This window comes from Hylobates moloch, unplaced genomic scaffold (genome assembly GCF_009828535.3).
Source record: "Hylobates moloch isolate HMO894 unplaced genomic scaffold, HMol_V3 SCAFFOLD_7, whole genome shotgun sequence".
Lineage (NCBI taxonomy): Eukaryota > Metazoa > Chordata > Mammalia > Primates > Hylobatidae > Hylobates > Hylobates moloch.
In genome coordinates, this window is record NW_026652282.1 from 64,672,638 (window position 1) to 64,683,228 (window position 10,591).

Sequence of the window (10,591 nt, forward strand, 5' to 3'; positions counted from 1 at the left end):
CCCTTTCTCTGATAATAAAATGTCATCGAATCAGTCACTATGTCAAACTTTTTATGTATAAGACACTGTGTTACACTTAACTGTCCAGGGTAGGGATGCAGATCATTCTGTTCCTTCACCCAAGCCAAGTATGTATGTGTGTGGGTGGAAGTGGGGGAATACAGGACATGTACCTAGGGAAAGATCCCCCATGTATCACAAAGCAATTACAGTGCCGAAGTACATTTGACTGTTCAGGAAAGGAAGGGAAGACCAGTGAGGAACAGAAGAGGTGGAATTTAAGGCTGCAGAGGATTTGGATGGGTTATGGAAGTGGCTAGGTAGACAATCCAAGGGGTGGTGCTGCTATGTAATGTACAGTTCCTGTAGAGAACTGTTCTGGACTCTCAACTCTCATTAAAAACACCTTGGAATCTGAAAGAGGTCTGAGACATTAGGTATACAAAAGAAAAATTTCCAAGAAATGAGAAAGGGAGTTGGGTGGGTGATGACTGGGTTAGCAGTAGAATAAGAGAACCAGGGAAGTGGAAGTACTACCAAAGCATAGGACATGGAACTATTAGCCAAACTCTTTAGAAGTTTTTGTTTTGAGTTTTCCCCTCATTTTTAGGGGAAAACTTAAGGGACCCACTTAGGTCTCTGCTGCCATAATTTTGTTTGGCTCTTACCACTGCATTAGAGAGGTTGGCAGGCTGCAGGGGAAAGGGCAAAGGCTTTGTAGGCCAAACAGGTCTTCATCACTTACTAGCTGTGTGGCTTTGGGCAAGTGAATTAGCCTTGCTTGGATTCTGTTTGCTCATTGCTAAAACAGGAGCAAACTACTTCACTGGATTGTTCTGAGGAGTAATGAGATGATTAATGTGTGTTAAATGCCTGACATTGTAGCTCAACATATTAGTGGCCCAATGAATGGTAAGCCCCTTCCCTATTACCTTCTAGGGTTATAATCATTCATTTGATATTTTGTCTACATTTGTCTAAATAAGGGAAAGAGTCCACTTTTAGCAGCCTCAATGAGAGAGGCTCCCAAGGGAAAGTTGAAAACACAGAGGAAAAGCATTAGGTTCTGCTTAGACCACTCCTCACACCTCACCTGGAGATTCTACCTCTCAGCAGCCCAACCCTCCTCTAAACCCTCTTCAACCTCCTCCCAACCTCTCCCAAACTCTCTTCTCAATCTTACCTCTACCTTTCCCCTAATCCCTACATACCTCACTCACTTTCAGCCCTAACCATTCCCTACTCTCTCCATCTTATCCTCTACATCATTTCTCCATCATCTGCAGACCTATCACTACACCTGGAATGTTTAGGAGCCTCCCTAAATATTGAACATTTTCCATTTCCCTCTCTCCCTCCCAATTTACTAGTTCGTTATCTCTTCCTCTAGCTAAGCCAAGAAATAATTCAAACACAAGTAGAAATTGCTAATATTTATTGATTCTTTTAAAAAATATCACTTACAAACTTATTTTCTTTATGTAAAAGATGTTGCAATTTTTGTGATATAGAAAATATTGATAAGAAAAAAATCAAGTCAGTTTAACAGCTACGCTTTTTCATGATTAGTTTCTAATATCTATTCTCATGCGTATTGTTAGTATAATTGTAATTAAAACAGTTCCGCAGAATGCAGGGTTCTGAGATAGAGGCATGCAGAGTTAGTGAAAAAAAAAAAGCAGCTCAAAGTCATCAGGTTCAGTCTATCATCTAAGAGGCAGAGTCGTTGTACAGGTAGCCTTAGTACATAGCAAGAGGTTCAGTAGAAGATTCAGGGAGTAGCAAATGCTGATGACAGCTGAGGTAACAGAAGACAGTTTGCCAGGAACAGTCACTAGGACACAGGATCTACCCAGTAATTATTTCATCACGATTTCTTCTATTCCACCTGTGTCTGAAGCAATAGTAGTGACAATAACGTGATAGAAAGGACACAGTGCGGGTACTCCATTCTATGTTTGGGTCATGTGTCTCAAGCCAATTGATTCCAAGAATCAGAGGGTATCGTGGTGCATGAATAATGTCAAACTGGAGCTCTTCAACATGGTTTCCAATTTTAACTTGGACAGATGTTGTTTCCTTAGTTATGGGCCCATTAATAAGTGGACGGCCGTCGACAGTTTCCAGCATCAGAGGGAAGATATTACTGCGGATGGGCAGCTTCTCTCAAAGAACCACAGTATGATCAATGCTGTTTCTGTAGGAGCCTGAATCTACCATTGCTTGCTCGAAGAATTGTCGTCTTCCCAGTCGGATTTCAACAGTAAGCCATAGTGTATGAGACATGGATATTGGAAGAGAGGGTGACGCATATTTGTAGATTGGCCCACCTGGGGTCCCCCTTACTGGTAGGCCTTGATGTTTCTTGCCTGCAGGGCTTGATGAGGCTTGACAGGGAAATCTCTGGCAAAATGACCAGGATAACCACAGTAGAGGCATAAGTGGTCTTTGCGCTGACGGACCCATTCAGCTTCACTGATGTGTGGGCAGTTGATTGCAGCCTGCATAGGTTGGTTTTCAGCTGGTGGACTCTCAGGCCCATCTCCCTCTGCAGAGGAGCTTTTCTCTAATGGATTGGGATCAGGCTTCTCTTCTAGGCTGATGCACTGAGTGATGAGATCAGATAGGTTGGTGGCTGGGCTTGTGTGAGACAGTTCATCTCGTATAGAACTGGCAAGACCTTCTTGAAATTGGATCCAGAGAGTGCATTCATCCCAGTTCAGCTCTTGAACAATGAGGTGGAAGTGGGTTGTTACATGACCCTCCCCTTGGCAGAGTTGACGGATGCACTGGTTGGCATCTTTCATGTTTTCTGGATTATCAAAAGTATCCTGGAGCACATGTATGAAACTTTCACATTGCTCCAGTAAGGGGCTTTGGATATCCAGTAAGAGCTGGAACCACCATCCTGCCTTACCTGAGAAGCAATTGCCAACAAAGCTCACCAGGGCTGCTTCAGTGGGATACAAGTGTCCTCTGACTCTCATGTAACTATACAGTTGAACCAGGAACTCAGGAAGCTTCTGGGAATCTCTATTGAAGGTTAAAGTGTATTGCAGGGGGAAATCTGTAGCCTCTAACCCAATAGGGGCCTGTGGAAACTCCGAAGTTGCTAATGTCTCCACAACTATTAGACCCTCCAGGGACTCCTGGGCTGCTGAGAGTTCTAGGAATTCCTGGGCGTTTGAAGGCTCCAGAGGCTCCTGGGGAGGTGGAAGCTCAAGGAACTCTAGCTGTGCTGCAGTCTCCTGGTATTCTGATGCCTCCTGGGGCTTCTCAATATTTGGGGGATCCTGGGGTTCTGAATTCTCGGGCTCTTGGGCTGATGTGGCATCCTGGGTGTTTGCAGGCCCCTGGCCCTCCAAGACTGCTGGGATCTCATGGGCCATTGGAGGTTTCTGGGACTCCTGGGTTGCTGGAGGCTCCAGGGACTCTGGGGCTGCTGGGGCCTCCTGGAGCTCCCAGGCTGCTGGGGTTTCCCAGGGTAGAAGCTCCGGTGGCTCTAGTGGCTTCTGGGGTTCCTTGAACTCTGGGGTCTTTTGGGCCTCCCAGGCTGTTGGGGGATTCATGTGCTCTGGGAGCTTCTGGGGCTCCTTGGCCTCTGAGGACTTTCGGAGTAGATCATCCTCCTTGGCTGCTTGGGTCTTCTGAAGCTCTGGGATCTGGGCCTGGAGAGCAGCATTTTCTTCCATCAGCTGCTGCACTTGAGCCTGCAGAATTTCATTCTCCAATTTCAGAGCAATATAGGAGGCTGCTAAGTCCTCCACCATCTTTTGATGAAATGGGTATGATTTGACAATTTGCTACCAAGAGAGATTGGGTGGGCGTTTGTGAGATCTTTCCTGAAAGCTGCTTACAGGCAGATGTCAGGCTCAGTGAGTTTTCCAAGGGGTGGGTATTTGGGCCCCGCCAAGGCTGAATATCAAGAGGTCACTGGGAGCCTCCGGAGCTCGGCAAGAAGGAGCTTCCGGAGCTCAGTAAGGGGAAGTGTCAGATACACTGCGAAGAGAGTGGGAGCTGAGGATCAGAAACTGTGGAAAGCACACATTCAACATAAATCCAAACAAAATCTGCCCAACAATTCTGGGTTTCTTTTACCATAGGCTTATGTTCATGAGCTGGGGTATATATGCTGGATCTGACTCCACGACATTTTAAGAACAGCACCTGTCCCAGACTGTGCATGTCATTTTGCATTTATCCTTTGAAACTTAACATTATATCAAAAGCAACTTTTCCATATTATTTTCTGTTTTATATAGTCTTTAATCTTGAATATTTGCCTAATACCCCAATGTAACATTTGGATTTTAACAACTGCTTTCAGTGACTAAATCAAATGTTTGAGCAATGTGGGAATTTTAGGCTCTGTGGTGGGCCAACCCAAGAGATATTTTTGGGTGACTAGGGTGGTAGGAAGTAGGAGGGAGCTCTTTGACACCTCAGAAATCATACCACATAAGTAACCACACAAGACCAGCCTCAGGAGGAAACAAGCAAAAGTTGACTAAATATATATATATGCCCTCAGCAGACACATGCATATTATTTATAAAATGCCTCAAAATAGTTAAGAAAATAATCTTTATAAATGTACGTTACCATTCAGAAACTTAGTCCAGGAGCTTGGCTGTCTGTGTACCCATCGCTGAGGAGGGAAGTGTGTAAATGGCTGTGGAGGCTTGCCTTTTCTGCACACACTGAACTCAAGCAAACACACCCACTCCCAGAACACATTCCAACTCTCCTCTGTAACATAGCTTTTTAAAGTGTGGAAGAGTTTTTTGACAGTACCTCACAGTTCAGAGCTGCAGGGAAAGTAGGATGCTGTGCTGATGTGAAGCAGCTTCATGTACTCAGTCCTTGGTTACTTTAATGAATATTTGGCCAGGAAATTGTGAGTAATACCACTGCCCTTGTGAAAAGTTGCAAACATTTTTGAATGACCACAGTGGTTTGGGATGAGATTTTTTACGTCTGTCTCATGTAACCTACTCTTACTCTGTCCAAATTGGGCCATTTGTTTACTTCTCACTCAGAGAACAGTCTGCAAACCCTCAGCCCCTTCCCTTGCTTACTACCTATTCAGTCCCTAGGGTTTTTCCTTGCAATGTTTTCTTGGAAAATTTACCATGGACAGATCTAGAAAAGGTATAAAAGGGTACAAATATCAGGGAGACCAACTGTGTTGGTGGGTACTTGTAGCAGTCTTACAGAGTCTCTGGCTCTTTCTGGATGTCCTGGACCAAGGATCTCATGCTTCCCTGAACTGATCAGGTGCTGCAGGTAACACTCAGGGCATCCACTAAAGACTGGCCTCTTGGGAAGTGACCCTGCTCAGAATCTCACTTTCTCTTCTCATGCCAGATCACAGTTATGCCTTGGGTATGGGCTATGTGGCCATTTTAGGCAAGGCTTAGGGGCAACTATTTTTATTCAAGTAAGGAGTGGGGTTGAGGTTTGCATTTGGCCATTTCAAATCACGCATCATGTCAACCATAGTCCCATGTCTCCTTTACAAATGGTCAGTTCTGCATTAGTCAGCATAATGGGATAAACCCTAGTGATGGAATAGGCCCAAAACATAGCAAATTGACAGACTGGGCTGCCTGAATCTGAATGCAGAAGCTTTGAAAGTAAAAACAAAATCTGCTGCAAATCGAGTTTGTTCTTTCCTTACCTTTCAAAGTTTTATTTTTCTAGAAACACCACACATATAAAAATACCACCATCATCAGGGCTGATGTGTTCTATTTATGTGAAGTTTTCAGATAACTGAAGCCTTCCTGCCCTCCAAGAAGCCAAAACACACAGTTAACATTTATTTTATCCAGAAAGAAAAGAGAACTTCCAACACCTGAATTTCTAATGGGCTTAGTTAGGGAACAACTATTAATTGAAACTCTTTCCTAATGCTTAGCAATTTCTGTAACAATAAGTTTGAACGTTCAATACTGGACATCAGGTTGAAATTTAACAAATAGTATTTCAATTTAAAAAAATCAGAGAAATATTTATAGCATATGTTATACCTCTTCGTCCATTCTTAAGAAATGATTTTGCATATAATTTAATCCAGTTTTAATGGTTTGGATTCATACTTACACAAACCAGCTAGTTTACCCTGTTGTAACACAATGTTGCCCTCTGAAAGCTACTGAGAGGTATAAAGTGGTCTGTCTTCAAATTAAAAACTTCCAAATTGCTATGCTTCCCACCTTCTTGTATTTTCTTTTCCTTTATATTTTTATACTGTTTTGCAATCAAGTTGTAACATAGCCCTTCATGTTATACCTATATGCCTGTCTATACTTACCCTATACAAATGTGGCAAATTACTTCATCCTTCTGATAGTTAGAATTTAAACCTTAGTTTATGAAACTGTAAAATGAAGTTATTAATATTATTTGACTTTATAGGGTTGTCAAAAATTCAGTGAAATAATGTGTGAAAAAAGGCTTGGCACAGTGTATGGCAGCTAATAACACCCAATAAAGGTTAATAATAATAATAAGCTGTAGCAGCAGTCATCTCATTTTAATTTATTCTTTTTAATCACCTGTGAATTGGGAAACTGAATAGGTAAACATGCTAGAGTTGTGTAGAGGCTGAGAAAGGGGTCTCATACCAAGAAATCTATGGTGCATCGATTTTACAGCATTGGTTTTTCACCACTTGGGAACTTTTATCTTTTCTTCCTTGCTGGGATATAGACGGTTTAGTTTCTAAATAGTACTCTAGAATCAGGACTGGAGGCACCTGAGCAGGAAGGTTAGAAGATTAAAATTGGAATTGTGAAGCAGCCAAGATAGATGTTTAAAAAGTTCATGGACTAAAGCACTGAAAAGTGTCTTGCCTACAGGAATATTTATTCAGTGTATAAACACAGAAACCTTTCTTTCCCCAGCCCCCTACACTAAACAGCAAAGACCAAATTCACCGTCCTTAAGTACAAGTTCAAACTGCCTAAACATAGAGAATTATTCTTTTCTGGGTGGAAAAGGGAGCTACACAGACTTTTGTCAAAATGCCTAAAGTGGTTTTAGCATCCTGAATTTGTCAAGTGAGAACAGGAAAGTAAGAATAAGAAAGTAATCACATCCAAATTTTCATCATGTTTCCCCTACGCTGTAATTCTTCTTCATACATTCACAATATGATGGAATGTATGGATCCTTTAGAATGGTCATGAAAATATTTTAAGTAAACGAGGTTTTGTTAACTATGCAAATGAATATTTCAGGGAGTTAAGAGACAAATATGCTCATTTAACAGATATAAAAAGACTACACACTAATAAGAAATATTCAGGCTCAGTTATGTTAATAAGCTACATATGTTGATTGTTAGCTTAGGGAGAAAAGGAAAGAAAAGGTTGAATGCAATGCAGTTCTACTTTGTACATTCCACTGACTCATAATTTTCTTTTGTCGGCAAATATACAAACTAAACGTTTTAGGTCTCTCCCAGGGTCTTCCTTCCCTAAGCTTGCTGGGCTGCATCTTTAAGCAACTCCAGCTTCCGTCCCTCCCTTTTCTCACTCTGAAAAACAGTCAATGGGACAATTTACCCTACAGGTCTCTGGCGCAAGGATCAGTCACCCCTCGGGGGCAGTCCCATCCTGGTGTGTGTTTTATTTAACATATTATTCCTATGGTTACATTATAGCTTGCAACACTTTCTTAAATTTAACCCATAATGTGATTAGTACAGATTGAAACTTTTCATTGTCAACAACACCCCGTAATATAGCACTGGGGCAGCAGGAGTTCCCAATTTCTCTGGAAGTTAGAAGGCTGACCAAAAATTCTCTTTACTCATAAGGCCAGGACCCAGAGGACCTAGTAATGGTATGGAAACAGAGTCTATCCCACACAAGAGTCAAAATTTGTCACTCATCTCCCTTTATGAAATTTACAACCTTCTCACTTTATTTCTTATCCCATACTTCGGAGGCTTTTCCCTTTGATCAGCTGTCACACTGGGAAAGTAAGGCCCTACTGAAATACTAACTCATAAGGCTTTAAAAAATCTTTCTTGGGGGTGTTTGCATTTTTGTAGGATATTTTGAAAGACTGCAATCCATTCAAGACTCTTCTGTTAGGAGAGATACCCTTGGTCAGAGGTATCATTTTGGTGTCCTTCAGATTACACCTTGTCAGTGGCCTTATATTTGATTTCCTTATAAAGTTGACCCAATATGGCCCCTAGTGTTAGCAGCAGATATGCTTAATGATTTTAATGCTCTGATTTCACTAAATCCTTGTGAAGGCACCAGAGTGCCTTACTTTCCTCACCAAGGCTGAGGAAACTACCATCACAGCCTAACCAGGGAATGGGGGACTTTGCTATAACTCCACTTCTGGGGATGCACTTATTGTAGAGATCTGTCCTTCTCCTCTACTTCCTGGACCTCTTACTCTCCGAGGCCTACCAATGCTGGCTCACCCAGAAGTCAGACTAAGTTTAAGCTGATGGTACCAGCAAAGCAGGAGAGATGGGGAAAGACAAGATGGAGGGAGAAGCAGGGAGATGAGGGGCTAGAGATGGAGAGAAGGAGAAAGGGAGAGAGAAAAAGAGAGGGAGGGATATGGGGAGAAAGAGAGTAGGGGAGAAGGCAAGGAGAAGGAAAGATAATATCAGGAAATCTAGAAAGGAGCTTAAAACCTCAGCATACGTACATTTTGGTCAGTGAAAGATAAAATTTAATTTTATAGTTTAGCATTTTAAAAATTAGATAAAATAATGAAGCATTACCTTTTAAGTGCTTAAGCTTACCTCTACAGCTCTTAATTAGTCCATAGTGGGTGATATGGTAGAGCCTCAGTGGGACTGAAGAGGACGGTAAGAGTGTAGAAGTGGAAGATGTAGGAGTGACTGGGGTGCTGAGGAGAAAGAATATCAAAATTGGCCATTTTTCTGTGTGCTACAAATAAGATATTAGTTGTTAAAGTGCTTTAACAATGTGCTAATGGAAAGAACTCAAGCTTTGAAGTAAGGCAGGACTAGTTTCAATTCCCACCTCTGCTATTTGCTAGTTGTATGGTCTTGTCCAAGTTGCTTAAATTCTCTGAAACTCATTTTCCTCACTTGGAAAATAGGAGATAACAATGGGTAATTACTGAGTTGCTGGGAGGATTAGAAATAATGTTAGTATTTAATAATAGGCATTTTCTGAGTTGTAGCTTATGATAAAAATCATATTGACAGTGGAAAGAATTGTCATTGATTTTCATGTCAGCTTATCTAGTGCATTCGAGCAAAACTCTTCTCAATTTTTTACATATAAACTCAACATAATATGATTGCTCCAATATATAGATGCTCCTCACCTTGTGACTTACAATAGGGTTATGTCCTGGTAAAGCCATTGTAAGTTGAAAATATCGTAAGTTGAAAATGCATTTAACATACCTAATCTACTGAACATCATAACTTTGCCTAGCCTGTCTCAAATGTGCTCATAATACTTACATTAGTCTACAGTTGGGCAAAATCATCTAATGCAAAGCCTGTTTTATAACAAAGTGTTGAATATCTCATGTAATTTATTGAACATTGCACTGAAAGTGAAAAGCAGAATGATTGTGTGAGTATAGGAAGTACAGTTTCTACTGAATGCGTATTGCTTTTGTACCATTGTAAAGTCAAAAAATCGTATGTTGAACCATCATGAATCAGGGACTATCTGTATTTCGCTTTCCATAATGTCAGTCTACATTTCTTCCTTCTCACCTTCTTTCCTCAAATATTTATTGAGCATTCAGGTGGTTAAAGTCACTGTACTGTGGTTGTCTATATGCACGTGTGGGTGTATGTGTGTGTGTGGGGGTGTGATGTATGTGTTTGTGATGCGTATGCTGAGTGAGGAATACAAAGATGAATCCTCTTGGAGCTTTTTCTCAAGGAGTTTACAGGCCAGTGGAACAGGAAAAATATGTATTTTCCTATTAATATGCAGAAATTTCTCAGTGCTAAATGTCATGTGAGAGATAAAGTCCTCCAAAGGTGGAAAACTTGTGGATGTGGTGGGGTGTGGTAGAGAGGAGTGAGGAGTGAAATTTTGGAAAGCTTAATAGAAGAGGTGGCTTTTGAGTTGAGCTTTTGAATTTGAATTTGAGAGAAGGGTAAGATTTGATCATCCCAGTATGAGGGTGAATTTAGAATGGATGAAGAAAAAAAAAGCAACTCTGCTGCTGTAAAGATACCTGAAAATGTGGAAGCGACTTTGGAACTGCATAGCAGGCAGAGGTTGGAATAGTTTGGAAGGCTCAGAAGAAGACAGGAAAATGTGGGAATGTTTGGAATTTTCTAGAGACTTGGAGGGCCCAGAAGACAGGAAGATTTGGGAAAGTTTGGAACTTCCTAGAGACTTGTTGAATGGCTCTGACCAAAATGCTGATAGTGATATGGACACTAAAGTCCAGGCTGTGGTGGTCTTAGATGGAGATGAGGAACTTTTTGGGAACTAAAGGTGACGCTTGTTATGTTTTAGCAAACAAACTGGTGGAATTTTGCCCCTGCCCCAGAGATCTGTGAAACTTTGAACTTGAGAGAGATAATTTAGGGTGTCTGGTAGAAGAAATTTCT

At 41.4% G+C, this 10,591-nt stretch overlaps 1 protein-coding gene across 1 annotated transcript; it reads right to left on the reverse strand.

Annotated features, from left to right (window-relative positions):
• Positions 1-1,418: 1,418 nt before the first annotated feature.
• RTL3 (retrotransposon Gag like 3) lies at positions 1,419-4,670 on the reverse strand. Its single transcript, XM_032756386.2, has 2 exons — positions 4,603-4,670; positions 1,419-3,999 (listed from the first exon to the last, which is right to left on the reverse strand). Exon 2 carries the CDS (start codon positions 3,768-3,770, stop codon positions 2,343-2,345), a length of 1,428 nt encoding a protein of 475 aa, XP_032612277.1. The 5' UTR covers positions 3,771-3,999; positions 4,603-4,670; the 3' UTR covers positions 1,419-2,342.
• Positions 4,671-10,591: the final 5,921 nt, after the last annotated feature.

Excerpts from the sequence above, each read along its gene's own strand:
- RTL3 (XM_032756386.2), bottom strand. The coding sequence starts at position 3,770 with ATGGTGGAGGACTTAGCAGCCTCCTATATTGCTCTGAAATTGGAGAAT.